Below are 20,822 nucleotides of genomic sequence, written 5' to 3' on the forward strand. Positions count from 1 at the left end.
TTCTTATTTTATGAAGCTGATGAAAGGGTCGTCGACGGAGACGTTTCACATGGTCTTCTAAATAAAGGTCTTGGGTCGAAAATGGCGCCTAGATAAACAAATGGTTCTCTGTTATATAATTAATACTCTTTTATTACAACTAAAGCAAATTATTAAATAATAAGATCAATAAATGAAATGAAATAAAAATAAAAATTGAATTCAATGTACAGTACAATAAAACCACAATGCTCATTATGTAGGATAAGTGCCCGAGGTAATCTATCTAAAAATGGTTATACGGTGTTCCTATCGCAATAAATGGCATACGACAATTTAATAACCGAGTTAATTAATTTATCCGTTAATGAAATAGGCCAATCAGTTTTAAATGATGACAAATTAACAAAATTAAAGATCCAATGCCAGTAACTTCATATGTTTATATTATTATTATTATTATTATTATTAGTAGTAGTAGTAGTAGTAGTAGTAGTAGTAGTAGTAGTAGTAATAGTAGTAGTAGTAGTATAGTAGTAGTAGTAGTAGTAGTAGTAGTAGTAGTAGTAGAAGTAGTAGTAGTAGTAGTAGTAGTAGTAGTAGAAGTAGTAGTAGTAGTAGTAGTAGTAGTAGTAGAAGTAGTAGTAGTAGTAGTAGTAGTAGTAGTAGTAGTAGTAGTAGTAAAAGTAGTAGTAGTAGTAGTAGTAGTAGTAGTAGTAGTAGTAGTAGTCATCATAATAGTAGTTAAAGTGTAGTTGTAGCAGTATATCTGTTAATTGTATGCATGAAATTCTTCAGTATTTGTAGCATGTCAAACCACCAAGGAACAAATGTAGTACGCAAAGTTGAAAGGTCAAGATCACGCGCATGAATTCGTCACAATCGCCCGCGAATCGCATCTTTTCAATATGAGACAGACAATTTCTTCGTTTGATCACTAAACTATCATTGTGCCCTCCAATGCGCAAGGACTGTTATAGTTCTCTACAAAAATATCCTATGTATTTATGATGGCGTCTAATTTCTAAAGCTGATTTCTTGATAGTTTTCAGTCATAAAAATTTGGTCGAAAGGGTAATTTTATTACGTTTGTAATATTTTTGATTTAGTAAAGGTCTGGTTATACGTTATTCGCAAAATAAGAAATTAAAAAAGTACTTCAACATGTTCAACTTGTATGATACAAAATGCCACAGAATGTTTGGTTTGGACGTTTTTGGGTCTGTTTGTTTGTTTGTTTGTCTGTCTGTTTGTTTAATATGTCACTGTCACAAAGTCGAAGGAATCTGTCGTTTATTTGTTGAGCATTACTCAGCATCCACCAGCGGGGACATCTCTGCGCACAGGACTTCTTTCATTTCCGCCCATCGTTGAAAGGTTTGTTTTATGAAATTAATTTGCTGTCTTGAAAGTCTTCATACGTCATCACTTCTTTAGAGCGTGTTCTCTCAACAGCTAGAATATTTGGTTCTACGTTACTCTGCCCTACGTTTGGATGTAAACAAATGCCACTTGTGTGTGAGTGTGTGTGTGTGTGTGTGTGTGTGTGTGTGTGTGTGTGTGTGTGTGTGGGTGTGGATGTATGTTTGTGTGTGAGTATGTGTTTGTGTGTGTGTTCTTGTGTGAAGTGTAAAGATTTGCTGCTTGCAGAACACTTCGATGCACTACATATAATTAACAAGCGTTAAAACTGCAATATTCAGAAGCATTTGATCGTTATTGGAGTGGAGTGGAAGCTTTCAATGGGACGAACCGAGGCGTCCAGCATATTTGCAACAACATTATGAACAGCAGCAGGTTGTGATTGGTCACGTAATCTAATTGAGCATTTTAATGCATTTATGTCTATTGGTTTACATTTTATTTTACTCTACTGGGCGAAAGGGTTTTATAGTCTTTGCTTATTGACAAATTGTTATTGTTATTATCAATATTATTATGAATGAATTTACAATCGGTTTCCAAACCATGATCTACAACTACTTTGCCTCCAACTTCGGCACCATCAACAATAAAATTAAATCGGACGGATGTACAAAAAAGTCAATTAAGCTGTTGAAAAAAGAATTAAAATAACTTAAATTCTTTGGCCGCAATAACCATTATTTCGACAACCAAATAAAAAACGTCGGTTAGCAAAACGTTGAGATCGAAGTTATCGCCATCAAAATCTTCCGACTCAACTAAACGACACAACACAACAAGCCGACGCAAACGTCAATTTTGGTGTTTTTGCAAAAAAGTTTTTAAGTTTGAGCCCATCATAGAGCGTCACCGTCTGCAAAAACTACTTTCACTCCATCCTAAGCGACACTCACAACAACAAGCAACAGCTGCCAAACTGGATCCAAAAACTCACAACGCCGCCAACACCTTGCAACGCAGATCCTCCCAGCTACAACGAAATCTCAAAAATTTGGAGAAGTCATTTGGAGAAGTCAGCCACAACCTCATCTCCTCAACGCTAGATTATCATCACATTCCTCACATTCCACAGACCCACAACCAATCTAAAAACAAAAAGCGTGGCTTCAGTTTGCCGACGACACAGCCATCATTGCCAACAGCACTGACAGTGCCCAAAAATTAATTAATTTGAACCAAGCCTGGTGCAAAGCAACCGGAATGAGTATGAGGATTGACACATGCTGCGCCTTTGGCACGAGAAAGAAAAACGGCACATACGAACAGTTTCTCCCAAGGTTGACCATCGGTGATAAAGCAATACCTGACGTTGAACTTAATGGTCGTTTCGAATACCTGGGAAAAATTTAAGATTTTGAAGGACGCGACTCAGGGGCGAAAAAGTTGCTTGTCGATAAACTCCAACACATGTTGTCGGTTATAAACGGGTTGGACACAACGCCACAATGGAAATTGCAAATATTAAGGCAATACATCCCATCCCAGTTAGCATTCGAACTTTGCACTTATGACATTCCGTTGACTTGGATAGGCAACAATCTGGATTCATTGATTGCTGAATCGGTTAGAAAATGGTTGGCCCTGCCAATTAGCAGCTGCGTGTCGGAGTGTCTATCACTCCCTTTCAAATCAGGAGAATTGAATATCAGGTCATTGAAGAGTTATGCAGAAGCGTTAAGGGTCAAACTTCAAAGTTACTTCAAAACTCATGCCAATGAAGAAATAAGGTGCCTACATAAAGAATCTTTCAACAATTACATCAAAATAGACAACATCCTTCCTGAATCAGCTAAGATAAAACCAACACTCAAGGCACTAGTGGCGGGTCAACAAAAGTCCGACTATGTTAATCTATCATCACTTCAATGTCAGGGGATGTTAGTTAAAGCGATTAAAGATCATATTCTAGAAATCCACATAAGTCAATGGTCGAGGTTCACAAAAGATCTACCAGAGGTTTTATTCAAATTTGTCAGGAAGGCTCTCATTCAACAACTTTCAACAAACGCCAACCTCTAGATGCCAAATGCCAAAATGCAAGATGCCAAATGCTCTGTGTCCACTATGCCAGGCTCGTCAAACTAATAAGCATGTGTTGTCAAACTGCCGTTCGATTTCATCCCTGAAAAAATATACAACATGTCACAACATTATACTATCGATGATTTTAGAAAAAATTCAATCATTTGCAGGTGCGGATGTATTGATCTACGCAGATTCCAACTGCAGCAAATACCTTCCAGTATCATCTCTCTTCAAATCACTTGGTCCAGATATTGCCATTCGACGAGGTGATACTATCGAAATACTGGAATTAACTGTTTGCCATGAATCTAACTTTTCTAAATCTAAAGAATATAAAACATCAAAATACTTTTAAAATCTAAACAACAATTTGATAGACGAACTGAAAAACTCAAATATTTTAATAAACTCATTTGAAATTTCCCCGCTAGGTTTTTTAAATATTTTAAACTATCATTAATTAATTTTATTTGGTCTGACCCTTTTCATAGAAGTTTAGTTAATTTTGTAGTATTGTCATTTTACGCAATTTACTGTGATAGAAACACGATTTGAACATAATTTAATGCTGATTCTATTTCTCTTTGTACCCATTTAAAATATATGGCGAGCATTGTAGATTATCTATGTAATTAACATTATAAGTTTTATTACTTTAACTATATAATTACAATGTATGTCTTAAAATAAAAATAAAACGATGTTCTCATTACTATTATTATATCTAAATTGCACATGAACAGCATTAAAACAATGAACGACATTCATTAATGAGCTCATCAGCAATTAAAATAACGTCGGACTGAAGAGCAATGACGAGGACTGCTTCGCTGTTTGCGTTTGGGAAATTTTGTAATTTAAAAATGTGTTTGAATGGTGTATTTTTTTTGTTCAGCCAGCAATCAACGTTTCTTTTGTACAAAGTTTTTCATTTATTCAATGGTTGGAAGGCGACGAACTGCAGAAGCTGATTGCAATTTGTAATTCGACATGATTTCATGGCGAACATATTTTTCTTGGTCAAGTACACGTAATGTCCTCCTGTCTCCTAACACTTGAAAATATGTTTAAAAATGGGTCGAAAAAGTATTTGATCATTACATGTTTTACTTGAAAGTTAAAAAAGGGTCGATCTTTCTTTTGCACCTGCTTCAGATGTTTCACCGACAAAACGACAAACACACAGAGCATATATAAATACGCGTGAAAACCACGCACCACACACATTGCATATGATGGGCGGGCATTTCTTTGCAGCAGGGCCAGGTGCCTTCAACCATTGAACTATCACGCCAATAAATACTTGTTAGCACTTTAAATATATAAAATATTTCCAACTCTGTTAAAGTTCCATTGGACGATCTCATTCGCAAAAATAATTTTTTTGTCTTTTTGTGCAAACAGTTTTGTTGTTTATTGCAGATGGCATAACTGGCATCATTAGTGTAATTGATACAATTAAAAGAATGATGACGTCACTTCCAAGTAGATTCTTCCGTCTCAACTCTTTCTTCGCGTGCTGTTGAAAGCAATAACAGTTTCCATGTTGTTTTTTGTGAAAGCATCATGTCACCCTCCTATGGAAGTCATGTTGTTGATCTTCGTTAACGTTACATTGTGAGCGTTATGAAGATGTAACATCACCATCCTCGTCATGAAAGATTTTGTGATGCGCTAGATAATTTAATTTCGTGATTGCATATTCAAAAAATAATTTATTAGACACACCTGCCACCACCGAAGAACTTTTTTATTCCAATCTTTATCTTCTCAGCCATAACAACTTACTATGCTTTATTGCTTCGTAAAAAGGTTTGGTTGCTGGTTCATTTGTGTCTTGTCTTGAACATGAGACTGAAGAGCATTCTGCTTGATAGTGTTGTATTTTAACTATGTTTCATTTTATTCATTTTTTAAATGAAGTAATGTTTGTTGGTGGCTGAAGAACATAAACTTGCCTGTTGTCACGTCTAAACAAACATTTTAAATGTGCAGCGTTTGCTATTTTATTTCAGACCTATGAACCATGGTGAAAAATAATTTTTAAACAAGAGAAATAATTGATCATTATTTATTGCAGAATTCAATTTAATTAGTCAGCTTGTTTTTATGAAGTTAAAGAGCATCAGTTTTGCAAGCTGAAGTTGTTTTTAATGTTTATACGTCATAATTTAATTTAAACAAATCCAAGTAGGTTATTTTAGCTCAAGATGGTTTGAGTGCCAAGCAAAATATGACTAGAAATATAAATCTATATATAATGGGAATTTTCCATTGTTATAATTATAATAGTTATAAACAAGTTTTTATAAAAAAACACACTGAAAATGTAAATGATTAAAATATAAATATATCAAAAAATAAAATTTTGAGAATAGGAAAAAATTATTTACAGATAATAATTTTTTGTTCTTCACTATAACACGTTCGTATTGTTAAATACTTATTTAGAAGAAATTCATGGAAAATCCGCATTACGGAATGTTTGACGAAGATTCGGCTTAACCACATCTGTTCATTGCTGAATTAGACACGTGTATGTATGTCTGATGGTGGGATGTGCAAGTGCTATACGACAGGTAGTACAGTGATTGCTTTGTGGTGCACTTAAAGTATTGTAATGTCTCGTTGTATGCGTTGTAAAAACTTCGTAACGTAACGTATTTGGTGAGTTGTGGCACTAGGCTAAATTTAGTAAAATGCGATCATTATGTTGTTGTGTGTTGCTCAATTTTTTAGGTCGTGTTAATGTGCTGTGATGATGATTTTATACTTTTTTATTCAGAAATATTCCTCAACTTGCAACGTCCATATTTTAAATAACAATAAAAACCGTGAAAAACAAATTTTTTCGTGACAAAATTTTCTGTCTAGACCAAAACAAAATTGAGCATAGAAGTAAATTCTGCACCAGAACCAAGTAGAAATAAATATTTACAAATAAATGAAAGTGTCCATACGTTTATTGTGATGAATGGCTTGAATATTATTGTTGACTGATCAACATTGTGAGGGCAGGCATTTTTAACACGAATGCACTCGTAGTGCCATTCCCCATATATATATCTAACCACCACTAATGTTACGCTGAATGCCTTGCCAGCTCTTATTATTTTTTCAGAAATCATCTCCACTAAGAATTTATTTTGTTTCAAATTTGAAAATATTTCATCAATCTTTCTATTTGGATTTAGAAAGTTCGTCTTTAAAAAATAAAATTTATCGAGCCAGTAACGGAAGAATAATGAATAATTAAGCTAGTTTAGTTGCAATTCAACCTTCTTCTCCAACAACACATTTTTGAGAAAGGCAGAACTGCTCACGTTTTGGCTTTCTTTTTTGCTAAATTTAAAAGTTTGTTGTGAACGAATATAACATAATTAGTGGCAAATACAATTTTTACAATTTATGTGGATGTGAACATTGATCAAGTACCACATCACGCCTAACATACCAGGACAACATAATTCACCTGTGACTTTTTTTGAAACAAACAAATTAACAAATGCCACATAATTTTCAGGAAACTTTGCAGATAATAATTTGTTAGGAAAACTTCTGAATAAATTTAACATGATGCCAATCGCAATCTTGTCAGATTTTTAAGCACACCATTCATTGTGATGGTTTTAATTTAATTAGAAGGTTAAAAATGATTTCTTTATAATTTATTCAATCTATTTCATATTTTTAATGAATTATCAACTACCATGTTTAAACGGAATTAAAGCAGAAACTACAGATGTTGACGACTCTCGAACTTGTATGCCCTTCTTGATATTTTGCATTTTGTTCAATAATTTTATTTGATAATGTAAAATATGAATAAATTATGTTTTGCTAGTGAGAACATAACTTTTAAATTATTTTATTTTATTAAGTATAATTTAAATATAAATTCAAATGTTTATATGTTCAAATAAATAAACACATTCATAGTTTTTTATCCTTTTTTTCGTTTGTTTTTTTTTCATTTGTAAACTTTCAGTAAACTACAAATACAATAAAAATTTAAACAATCGTCTTCAATCAAACTACAAATATAATAAAAATTTTAAACAATCGTCTTCCTTATTATTCGAACGTATGGAATGCCATGCAGTGAAGATGGGAGAAACAGAATAAAATAATAACAAACATGTTGCGAGTTAGATAAGCGAATTGTTAACTTTTTATGTTCCGTGGGAACAGGGGATCGTCTGGCCTGCGTTCATTTTCTATTTATGCTGATTAAATATGTTAGGACTGGAGAACATCAGCGTAACGATGTGATATGCACGGTATAAAAATAATGCTGGATGCCATTCATTCACTCACCACATTCGACCAATTTCACTCGTTTCCTACTCGTTTAGTATTTTTTTTTAATTATTTCAAAAAGCACATTCATAAATAATTTCACTTATTAACAAATTAGTGATACTTTTCAATCATGTCTGCCTCCTCTACAAAACAGACGGACGCATTTTGTTTCCGATCCTCAAAGGATCACTGATAAGGTCCTACAACTGACATCACTGATCAGGTCCCACAACTGACATACATAATAACCAATGTCTTGAAGCTACGTATTTAAACAAATAATAAATATCTGAAGGGCTATTTTTGTGTACATGTGTGTATATTATCATAAATTGATTTAAAAAAATTAACAAGTTATTCACGCAAATGCATGGTGATGTTAATGATTAGTGCAAACAAATTTGTTAAATGTTTTTATTATAATCCACATTACCAAAACTTATTAATTATATCGCATCGTTCTATTTATAAGAAACAAAATCTACTAAGTTTTCAGTTCCTTCAACACCTTGTGTTTCAGTTCCATCATTTTCTTGTGGTTCAGTTCAAACTTCATTAAAATATCGCAGTATATCTCTCGATTGCTCAACTAAAACGGTACAGTAAAATGGCGGTAACGGAAAGCAAACAAACACAAATATAAACGCATACAAGAACACATATCCAAACATTAGCACATATAAGTTGGAGGAAACAAACAAACCTGTATATACACTTAAAGGCATTATTGTGTGATAACACAAGCAGAAAACACATGCTTCTCGTGCAATTGACTTGAGCATTCTTATTCATTTGCTCGTCCGTTCGATTGTGTTGATCGGTTGGCTGGATGAATAAGTGACTCATCGGAAATGAATGCTTGCAATGCTGTGCCAATGATTGTACTGTGTGTACATCACTGCATTGTAATTTTGATATATTAGAAACAACAACAGCCTTCATTTGATGAACTGAGTAGGTGTGCAAGAGTTGTTAGGTCAGGGGCTGTGGGCTGCTGTGGGCTGCTTTTTAAATGGAGTGGCCAACAGTTCAATCAATGTCTGGATTTCACTATAATGAAAAATAGTTTGTTTTTCATTATTTAAATATATATATATATATTTACAATATTCTATAAATTCTACCGAATGTTTGGCGTTAACATGTTTGTAGTTAACATTAACGCCAAACATTCGGTAGAATTTATAGAATATTGTAAAAATTATGGTCTATTACCAACATATATATATATATATATTTATTTATTTATTTATTTATTTATTTATATGGGGTGTTTGTGTGTGCGTGCACATACAATTTTTAACATTATTCAAAGCAAGAGCACAAAATGTTTCAAATCATTCAACGTATGAATAAATATAGTAAAACTGGAAAAGTATAATGATGAAATATGGAGCCAATGAACTAAAATAATCTTTGTATATCGAATCTTCATGCTAGGAACGCACCAGGAAAGTATCATCAGATGATTTATGAGCCAAATGGTGCAATCATTTAACTCCGATGACATTTCATTTTGTGATGAATATTCACGTGGTTGGTTCTGCATTAACTTTTTTGCAAATTTTTTATGGCATCAAATTATTTTCTATTCACGAAAAATTAAAACGCTTCACTGGCACTGGCCATGGTAGAGCGCAAATTCGTAAAAATTTAAGTGTTGAGCTGCATTCAATTTATAATTAACATTAATTGCCACCAGTTAGTCATTTATTTTATCAATTTCAAAATTCAATAAAAATGCAATCAAATTCAATCAAATGATCTAATGAAATTTGTTGAAGCGTGAGTTGTGCAAACGTTTATAAGATGAATCTCCGCACTCAACGACCTGCACTTTATCATTTGAAGAAACTTTGGGTCAACTTTTAAGGCCATCAAATTTGGAAAGAGCACGATGCTGCAGATGCTTCATAAAACTTGTCATCAGGTGCCTCTCTGAGAAGCGAAGCAAAGTCTTGCTCTTATTATTTGCTTAGGAGCACATTCCAAAATAAAAATAGGTTTAAATGATTATCACAACCATCATTGTTTGGAAGGTATCTTAATTATATTAAATTTAAAATATGTATTTAATCACAAATATTATACATATCGAGCCATCCATTCAATAGTTTTCACTGCTCAAATACCACCTCAAATATTTTATAATTTCATTCACTGCATCGATTGATCGATTGACCGGCAAGAAATTTTATGCAGAGCCATCGTTTGAAATTCAGTGAACGATTCCGAATGATTTTTTTATTTTAAGATTGTCGTAAAGTTTTAAAAAATTATTTTTTTTAAATTAAAAAAATATAAAAACTATTATTTAAAACTATTTTCTTCCTTCTAATTCATCTTCTTCTTTTTCAAAAGAACATTAAAAATTCAACCCATCTGCAATATTTAAGTTTCAAACTAAAAGAGTTTCGTCGAGCAACGAGATAATATAGAGCTGAAAATGACGAAAAAGATTTGTGCATTAGTCATTTGTTGCATCAGATGATCACTTTTGACCAACAGTTATGGCGGGTTACAAAATTCAACATACATATTTGACATCTCTACAAACTCTGTCATTGATTTGCTGCTGCGAAATGGAACGTGCGCCCGTTGATGAGTTTAGCCGAATCGAAAATAAAAGTTTCTGATCTGATTTTTGTTGTGTTTCGTATTGGCTGCCTCAATACGACATTATTAATTAGAAGTAAAATTTGAAAAAGTGGAACGATTTATGTAAGATTATATTTCTATATTCAAGTCGTTATCATTTTACTAAAGTTAACTAAAACACGCCAAAAAACCAAAAACAAAACTAGCAACCAACTAATAATAAATAAGTAGTTTAATTTTTGTTCAATTAGCAACTCGCTCAAACCCATGTTTGCCGTTTGCCCTAACCCTGATGTTGATTGGTCTGCAAATTGAATATGCATATAAAAACCAAATACTGGAGAAAATTTATTGAGAGACGAAGTATTTTTCCCTTTGAAACATCTGTTTTTTTAACTGTTTCCTCTAGATGTGCGGGCACTTTATGGATTGTAGTAATGTTAAAAGTGGGATTTGTAGACATGCAAGTGTTTTAGTCAGGTGCTGTTGTTGTTACTGTTGTTGTTGTTGCTGTTGTTGTTGTTATTGTTGCTGTTGATGTTACTGCTGTTGTTGTTTAATTCTAAATTTTTATAGATAACATTTGTTGATTTATGATAAAAATGTGAGTTAAGTTTGTTAATAAATAATATTTTTTGAAACCTCTGACATTAAAATTCTTTAACGCATGTTGCAGTTAATTAGAAATTTTATATACATATATTCGTCTGACACAGTCTGTAAATAAATTTAAAATTAAAGAACTATATTGAAATTTTTCTTCTCTTAACAAGTTGAACATTCAAACGTTTATTAAAACTTCATACATTTGAAACGCAAAACGTGAGTGGACCATCGTAACGATGTCACTGTCATATTTGTAGCCAGGTATGGTACTGTGGGGGCATGACACACCGATTCATATGGCCATTGTATATAAATATGTAATATATATACATGCATACATATATTTATCGATGTACGAACTTATTGTGAGAGTATTAAAGCCTGTCAAGAAGAGTTTTAATCCTCAAAGCTGATAATGTTGATAATGTTTCAACATTTATTTTCAAGTCATTTTTTTATTGAATAATAATCTTCACAACGGCATGTGATCTTATTTTGCGTTATGTAAATAATAAAATTTATTAAACTTTCTGTTGTAGTTGGCACAATGTGTGCACTGCACGGCAGCCAACATGTTCAGTTGGATTAAGCAGTTGAGGTTGAAATTGTAAGTGCTTCAAATTTTGTTCATTTTTTCCATGATTTTTTATATTTTCACTAATACGCACACTTTTGTGGAATGTAATCGACCATTATATGTTTATTGTGTGTACGTGCAGATTGTGCGTGCATTCAATTGTAGAAATAAATGTTTTTGATTTTAATGTTTATTTATTTATATGTTAATCTATATTGTTTATTTATTTATTTATGTGTTTATTTATATTGTTCGTTTATGTAGATGTTTATTTATACAATGCGTACGAATGATAGTGCAGAGATGGGCGCAGGTAACGTAACATAACAACATGCAGCTGTTTAAATATGTACTTAAAAGGCTCTGCAAGCCAGATGCCCGGAAATGTCTTAACCGAAGCACGTAAATTCGCAATTTTGCATCGTTCAATGCTTCAAAGGTTCTGATATCGCTAGTGCCAGACAGCCGTGATAAGGTAATATCATTTATACATTCATGCTAATTACATATTTCTCTTTCATTTTACATTCTGACATTTGGTTTGTGGAATTTTATTCATTTTATTTTTATATAAATAAAACTCTACGCTTAATTACGAAGCATAAAAAAAAGTTAAGTTAAAAGTTTATATTGTTTGAAAAACTTGATCATTAATATATTTTATGGCTTCTATGTATTCAAGATTTCATAACGGTGGATTAATTTGAGATGTTTGAAAACGTCGATTCGGGCAAATAAATGAGTTGAAGTACATTTCCTCCTTCGCTGCTTCTACAGACTGCAATCATTTCCTTTCACTCCACACTGAAATCATTTTCTTTCTGAACTGAACTTCACAAGTGGTGAAGTAGAGAAGAAGATAGAGACTTCCAAAACAAGTAACGCAATAAGCAAACGCGGATTTAGCATAAGTTAAGAAGAAGTGAGAACAAGAAGACGATCGTGAACCGGGGCGTTTAGGTTCAATTAATATATAAGATAAGTATATTGGAAATAATTTAGATTGAGATTAATACATTAATGTGCACATTTTAAGGATTATTGTATATCCTATAGGTAGCCAGTGCAAGAGAACATGATTTGGAGATATATGAGAAAAGAAAAGGGCACGAGCAACCAGACGAGCAGCAGAGTTAAAAGCTTTACTTAAAGGATAAAGTGTAGAATCAGGAAGACCATAGTAGAGCGAGTTACAATAATCAATCTTAGATAAAACTAATGAAGTAACAAGAAGGAGAAGAGTAGGATCATCAAGAAAAGGCTAAAGTTTTTTTTCTATGTAAATGAAAGTAAGAACTTTTAGCGACGCTCTTAATCTGAGAAGAAAGAGACATACTAGAATCAAAAACAGTTTTCATTAACGATTATTATTATTCATCAAATTTTACATTTTTTAATGTTTATTAATAATTTTCATTTAATTTTTCAAGATTTTATTAATTTTGAATATTTTTTAATTGTTTTATTTGATGGATCTACATAACATTTCAGTATATTTAGTTTTTTTTTCTGGTGTCATATGAGTCGCAACGATCAAAGACCTTATCATTGACAGGGACAGGCCCCCTACGGACATTATGATTTGATCAATACCAGAACAAGCGCTCTTTTTCCAAACTTTTATTTTGGCTCATTTTTGTAAAATCAATTTTCAATTTAATGAAATAAATATCAAATAACTTAAAAAAAATAAATAGAAATTAATGTGTTATGTCATGTTAAATAACACATTAATTTCCATGTTATGGCAGATTTCTTACTGTTATATTTCAGATTGTATTACAAACAGTAGATTAGTTTCAATCACATCGTATAACAATGACGATGATGATGAAGATGACAATGATGAGGATGAACAGTTGTGGTGATTATAGTGATGGTTACTACAATGACGACGACGACGATGAGAACGATATCAAAAGATAATTTTTAAATTTTTCTTCATAAATTTTCCAACTTCTAGATGGTATGTAATTGAAAATGATATGATCAAATATAAAAGTAAATAAAAAGGCAATGTCATTGAAAGAGTAGCAGTAACGTTACATGCATTCAGACAAGCAGCCAGCTTGTACGTGGCACAATTTTTCTCACTTTAAGAGTGTGTGAAAGAAAATATTCGTTCCGTTGTTTACAGATGCCATGAATAAACCGTCAGACAGCCTGGTCAGGTGTTTTGTTTAGCAACTACCCCAAATGACAATTTAATAGCGTTCTAGTGCTTTCCTGCTTATGTGAGAATGTCTTGATGTGGTGGTGTTGTATACTGATGTGCTATATTATTTTCAGTTTCTTTTCTTCTCAATTTATTTTCTCCTCCTATCACAAGCAACATAAATCCACAAAACGTGACTCAATCTTTATATACACTTTTTTCAAAATATTCATATTCAATATGTTTCATTAATGGGTTGGCATTAATTAACTTTGATGATTTACTCTATTGCTAATAGATGGTTCCGTATGCAAAGATTTCTATATGCTTCAAAAAGTTCCTCATTCCAAAACAAAATCGTTATTTAGTTAATAAGAAATTGTTTTCAATTAAACTTTGTTTGAGTTAGCTGAAACTGGCAAGGTAGAAGCATAATGTGAGGAAGATTTTGCAGTGTGGAAGTTTAGTTTTCAAACGCTATCTACCACGCCACCTCCAGCCATAGCCACTGACAAGTTTGTCGACTCTCCTACCAGAAGCCTCATCATGTACAGAATGTTTTATTATTTTGCGAAATATGTTGAAAATAACTTTTAAAATATTTGTTTTTTTTTACATAGGAAATATTGACCATTAATTAAAACTAAAAATATGACATTGTTTACGTTGGCAATGAAATTATGTTTTAAAATTTCCGTGTCGTCTCATTAGACATATTAATTTTAAAATAAATTTTCTTTTCGACAGAAATTTTAAAAGCCTTTAGTGACATCAATTTGAAACAAATAAAAAATGATGGATTGCACTCACAAGGAGATTAAATTTAATAGCGGTTAATTTGTTCTCCATTTTTCAAATGTGTCGCTGTGAGACTTTACATGTTGCTTATATACCTATGTGGTGTTTGTGTTGCTTGTATGGGTAGTTTTTATGTGTTGTTTGTATGCGTTGTTTGTATTGCTTATACATGTTGTTGTTTGTGTTGTTTGTAGTTGTTGTTTGTAAAGCTTAGGTGTGCTGTGTGTTTTTCTTAAATGTGTTGCTTGTTTTTTATGTTGTTTTTTTTATAATTTACATGTATGTATAGATTGAGTACGTTGTATTGTATTTGTTTGTTGTTTATATAGGTTGAATATATATGTTTACAATGATTGTTTTTATAGGGTTTGCCTTTAGGGTACTGCGTGTTTATGTTGCGTGTGTATGTTACATGTGCGTAAAACAATAAACGTCAAAGTCACCAAACATGCCGTTCGGTAAATGTTCGCTTCTTTCTGAGGAAAGATTTTTTCACGATGTTCAACTCAACAAAACGCATAATGTCCAACGGTCTTAGCAACGGTAATTCAATCATGAACATTAAATCTTACCAGAGTCGTAGCCAAAGAATTTAGCTAAAAGGATTAACGTTCAATTGAGCAATACTTTAGCATAACTGTTTCTGCTCTTCACCTTATCCCATCAACAACTAAATTTTGTTAACTTTCGTACGAAAAAATTGGTTTGAAAACTGATAAATATAAAGAGATAAGCGGAAAGCAAATGTTACTAATACTAATTTTTTAGAAAATGCAAGTTCCTCTCGCAATAAATGTTGCCCGTCCCACCCACTGATTCTCATACATCTTTCATCAATTAAAATATTATCAGCGTTATTTTTGAGAACGAGAAAGAAATCAATGACAAAATAAGTGAGCAGGCAGTAGCAGTGATGACGTTAGACACTGATTGGGATGGGAAAATGGTGAGATAGGAACACAAATACAGAATATATTCTATATATATATATATATATATATATATATATATATATATATATATAAATTATGTGAGAAATTTAAAAGTGTTTAATGAAAACAAAATTAAAAACTGGCTAAGAAAATTGTAGAAAACTTTCAGAAAATAACAAAAACCTATTTTAATTTGAATATATTATATTTGCAATGCGATCCGCCATTTAAAAGCATCGGGACAAAAAAATATTTTCCAGTAAAAAGTTTTAAATTTTTACGCTCATCAATATTTACTAATACAGAAAAACTGTTAAAAATGGAATGAGTGAAAGAAACAAAAGAATGAATGAACGAACATCTGACCTTAGTGTGCGTGTTTCTGATAGATATGGAATGGAAAATAATCGTTCCATTTTATGGCTTTTTCCATTAGATAGAGAAATGTTCCTTCCTCTGCAGCACAGCAATAAGTTCGATGATAACAGCAATGAATGACCATGATTTAGTTAGAGCAATAAAATGAAGTCTCGCTATCTCGTGCGTTCATTTTTATATTCTTTTCAATTTGTCAAACTGCCTAAAGGGAAGAAGAATTTTATTAAAGATGGTTCAACTGAACAGATACATTTGAAATATTTGCGTTGCTAAAACTTGTTTTAATTTTGTCAATAAATCCCAAAAATATAATTGAGCTTGAAATTGTCATGATTGTTCCGTTACATTCTCAAGGTAATTAAATATTGTAACTATTTACATTATACTGAAGCACAAATCTATCAAAATTATTTTAATGACTTAATAACACCCCAGTTTAAAAAAATGGTTGCTAATTAAATACTCTAAATGCTATAACCGAAAATTTGCAACCGTAAAATATAACCATCATTTTCAGTACATTTCTTGTAAACCAACACAAAAGAGGCGCTATACAAATCATCAAATACAATTGCATGTAAGGAAAACCTGCCATCGCCGGCCAATGTCCACATTCGGGTACTAAGGTTCGATTCTTTAAATATGATTTGTCGCCTCCACGTTCGATGTAATTTTTCAAGTCGTCAGACGACGCTCCTACTAAAGAACACAGACTAAATTTTCAATGGAAAAACGGATCATGTGAAACAATATTTCTACAATAACAAAAGTTATTAGCGACTGGAATGGTCTAGATAAAGACTACAAGCACTTTTAAGACCAGGCTGGTTGAAGAAGGATTTTAATTTAAAAAATGGTTTTTACTTAGCTCTACCTATATATATTTAATAAAATATACACTATAACAATTTACATTTATTTTTATACAAATACAATAACTATAATAATTCGAATTTATATTTTTAATAAATCACCAAACGCTTAACATCTATCTAAGTCTGCAGTCAAAACAAACCAGTCCTTAGTTGTTGTAACTAACAATATCTTTTCTCTATAGCAAAATGGACGTTCGATGTTATTTAAATAATAATTATTATTATAATATTTATTTGGAGTGTCGTACGTTACGTTGGATGGCTTTCATTAACAATTTTAATTTTACTTTCAGTAACTGCTTTAACTAAAAAATTAAACTAGTTGACGTTGCAATATTTAATAAAAATGAAATATTAGTTCAGCACTTCAGTTGATTTACTTATTAATTAATTAATAAAATTGAAATAAATTAATAAATCTTATTGACATCAAAAAATTAAATTATTTAGTTTGTTTTTTGTTATCCTCTAGCAAATAAATATAAAACCAAAAGTTGTCACTAATTTATTTATATCTTATGTTTCTTATCTAATCTAATGAATCAATCTTTGTTAATTTTGTCATTATTTATTAATTATTAATAAAAGTAAATTTTAAAAAATTTTATGAATGAGTAACCAGTCGTAAAATCGTCAGAATCAAAACCAACACTTTCGAATTTATTTAAGTAAGACTTAACTAAACTATTAAAATAAACTTAAAGTTTAATTTTTTGCTTAACTTAGCAATTTAGCTATTTTATTTTCATTTGAATTTTATTGAAATTTAATTTAATTAATTTAAAACCATTAGCTAAAAGAGTAGAGTTGTAGAATGTAAACAAGTAAAGAAAATATAGCAATGCTTGCTTGTTTTTTTAATTTAAAAATAATTGTTTTAATTTTTTTATAGATTGAATTAAATATAATGTAAAAATTTCATTTTTAATTTCACTCCAATTCCAATATGATTCGATTTAATAAATTAATTTAAATTATTACAGACAGGAACTGTTCACTAGCATTAAATTATTAAAGTAATGTTACTAAAAAGTTATTTTAATATTCTTGTTTTTTTATTCTAAAATTATTATTTATGCAGATCTTGAAAAATGGATAGCAGTCTAAGAATAAAAAGAGACCACTGGTTGTTTGTTAGATTTATGAAGAACAGCAACTTATGCAAGTACATCGATGTCTTCCCAAGTGACATGACTATAAACCAATTGAAAGGTCTTTCCAACAACAATTTGTTAACTATTTATGGCATCGACTCCATTGAAGACAGGATTGCCATTATGAAGGCCGTGCATGAGTATAACGTCAAAAGAATCGACCAAAGTGATCATGAAGTAAGTATTTTAAACTTTAAAACTTTATTTAAATGAACCAAGCTTGCTGTTTCAAGTTGTTTGTCATTGAAAGGTTTATCTGAGCTCTTATTGGCCATTACTTTATTAACTAGCCCTATCGTATTGCATCATTTACTAAGTCTTAGGATTAGGATAACATTCAGTTTTTCAATATTCATGATTATATTTTTTGACATTAATTGTGGGAATCTTATGAAGAAATGTTTGCACTCAGTTTTGTTCTTTCTATTGCTCATTTAATGACACATGTTCATGTGTTGTTGTTTTCCAGTCAGATGGTAGCAACATTGATACGTCTTTATTGCTGAGGGACAAGACATGCTCCAGGCCGGCCCAAATGAGTAGACGACACAGTGTACACAGGGACATCTTCATGAGTCGGAGAATTTTGAGATGTGGATCGGAGAAGATGAAAATCAACATTAACAACAGAAACAGTTTGAATAAGTCACAAAATAGTTGGTTGTTGTTTTGAAAACGTTATTTATCTCTGAGGTATAAATAGTTCGGCAATTGAAATAAATTCTAGTGTTTTTAATGTAATAAATTTTCTTTTTGCGTGACTTGAAATTTTAAATTGCTAGGTATTTCAGTTATTTTGTCATTATAATTTTGGATAACCTTTGTCATTGTTATTTGTTCCTAATATTTTATACTATGTAATACGTCCTACCTTGGGGAAACTGGGTCTCTAGATGCTAAACGAAGATTGATTGATTTTAAATTGTGTAATGTATAGGTGTAATCTGTATTGATTATGGTAATGTTGGTAAATGATGCTGACGATGAGTGTTGAGGTTATGAGATGATGACGGTTCTACTGCTGCTGCTGCTGATGATGATGATGGTAATGGTGGTGATGATGATGATGAAATAATGAAGACAATAAAGATGGTGAAATGTTGATGAAATGATTGATGGTGTGAATATTATGCTATGAAAACAGCCAGCTTAGACTTGCCTGCAAGCAATCTCATGAAAATAAGGAATCATCACTTGGGCCACTCAGCTCCCGACATTGTATCTTCTCTCAGCACCAGCTCACTCAATGTTTGTTTGTTCATCTGTTTGTTTAGTTTTTTCAACTTTTTGCATGTTTCATTCCTGATTTGTTGTATTGGCTCGTTTGCTTCTTGCTCGTTTTTGTTCTGGTTCATTCACTTGTCTTACTGTTATCAGGAAAGCAATATTGGGATGAAGAAAATGAACAAGTCTGACAAGTGAGAATGATTCTTTTTTTATTTTTTACTCTTAAAAACATTATGAGAAAAAAAATTTATTAAAGCAAATGATTTTTTTATTCTCTGATACACTTTTTCAAGTTTGTATTATTTTTTTAATTCATTTAAAAATATTTTCTTTCAAAGGCTTGGACAACCACTGTATACGTTTGCGACAACAAAACAAGGTGAGTTGTATTGAGACATTCATTTGTACAGATAGTAGATGCATTTGATAACATCCTCTGCATGTGGGCCATGTCGTAAATACAATTGTCCTGGGAGTTATTTAACTCTATGGATTATTTTTTCATTATTTTTTGTAGAAGAACATAATCAGTTGATCAGATTTTATTGGCTTATTGATTTTTATGACGATATTCAGAGGAAGTTATTTACCAAAAAAAAACTTAGCTAAAACATGTTTGTTTAAAAATTCGGAAGAGGTGTTTTTATAATACAATTTGTAATTTCTCATTCTTACAAGTGTTGTAATTAAAATAGATAACAGTTAGTGTGCAATTGGAGCATTAATTTATTACTCTTCTCTTCAGTTGTTAGTGTGCTCAGACATGTTGCACCACATGAAACTACATTCATTAGCTAGTAACCATAGCACCTCTTCATCAATAAACTTCAAGAGAGTTACACCAGTCACTTGCCGTTAAACGTGTTTGCCAGCTGTACAAATGGTCAATAATGATCAATAATAAATATACTTCAAACTTGATCGTAATCTATTCAAAAACAATCCACCAATTGTTAGCAGCGCTAAATAGAGACACGAGTAAAAATTATGAACGGTGATAAAATTTTTTCATTTTTTCCCCTGTGCCAGGTGTGAGGTGGATGTAATGATGCCTCTCATCTCAATAAGCTCGTCATGCATCAAAACCCTCACAACTTTGTAGCAGATTTTTTTCCATTTTTTAACAATATTTATTAAATTTCAAGTTATGTAATTAGCTAAAAAAAGGTTTCTTTTTCAGCAATATGCATCTGAACGTGCATCTGCCGTACATTATTTCGCCAGGGACGGCTCTCTCCTATCATATTTTCTGTGTTTTGATAATTATGATATTGCCATTCAAAAACTGATCAACACAACAACTGAACAGCAATACGTAACAAAGACATCAAATGCACAAAGAACGTAATTGTGTATTTTAGAGGTCCAAATTTAACGTTTTAAAAGTTTATGAAGCAATTACTGTTTGTTACATTTAAAATGGGGCTTAATCATCAATTTCATCACATAACAACTGCAAAACAGGGTTTCCTACCAGTTACCTCTCCACTGCAGTTAACTATTTTTAGTAATAAATAAATAATACAAGGTACTATGTTAATGAACCTTTGAAATGGGTTCAACGACTGTAAAGTTATTTGCATTATATACATGTGCTGTATTCATAATTTAATCTGTGTGAGTATATATGTGTATATATATATATATATATATATATATATATATATATATATATATATATATATATATATGCACATTGTTTTCTTACACCAGTAAATTTTTATTTAAATGTATAAAAATATAACCAGAGAAGTTCGACAGTCCAAAAGTCTCATCCGTGCGCAGCAAATT

The 20,822-nt window shown here is 31.5% G+C and overlaps 1 protein-coding gene across 1 annotated transcript; it reads left to right on the top strand.

The window, feature by feature from the left end:
* Window positions 1–16,848: 16,848 nt before the first annotated feature.
* Window positions 16,849–20,133, top strand: HELRODRAFT_189029 (hypothetical protein; the record flags this gene model as incomplete). Its single annotated transcript, XM_009024834.1, has 6 exons — window positions 16,849–17,315; window positions 17,732–17,981; window positions 18,274–18,460; window positions 18,949–19,052; window positions 19,370–19,410; window positions 20,061–20,133. Exons 2-6 carry the CDS (start codon window positions 17,742–17,744, stop codon window positions 20,131–20,133), a joined length of 645 nt encoding a protein of 214 aa, XP_009023082.1. The 5' UTR covers window positions 16,849–17,315; window positions 17,732–17,741.
* Between the last annotated feature and the right edge of the window lie 689 nt (window positions 20,134–20,822).

The sequence above is a fragment of the Helobdella robusta genome, assembly GCF_000326865.2.
Source record: "Helobdella robusta unplaced genomic scaffold HELROscaffold_4, whole genome shotgun sequence".
Taxonomy (NCBI): Eukaryota; Metazoa; Annelida; class Clitellata; order Rhynchobdellida; family Glossiphoniidae; genus Helobdella; species Helobdella robusta.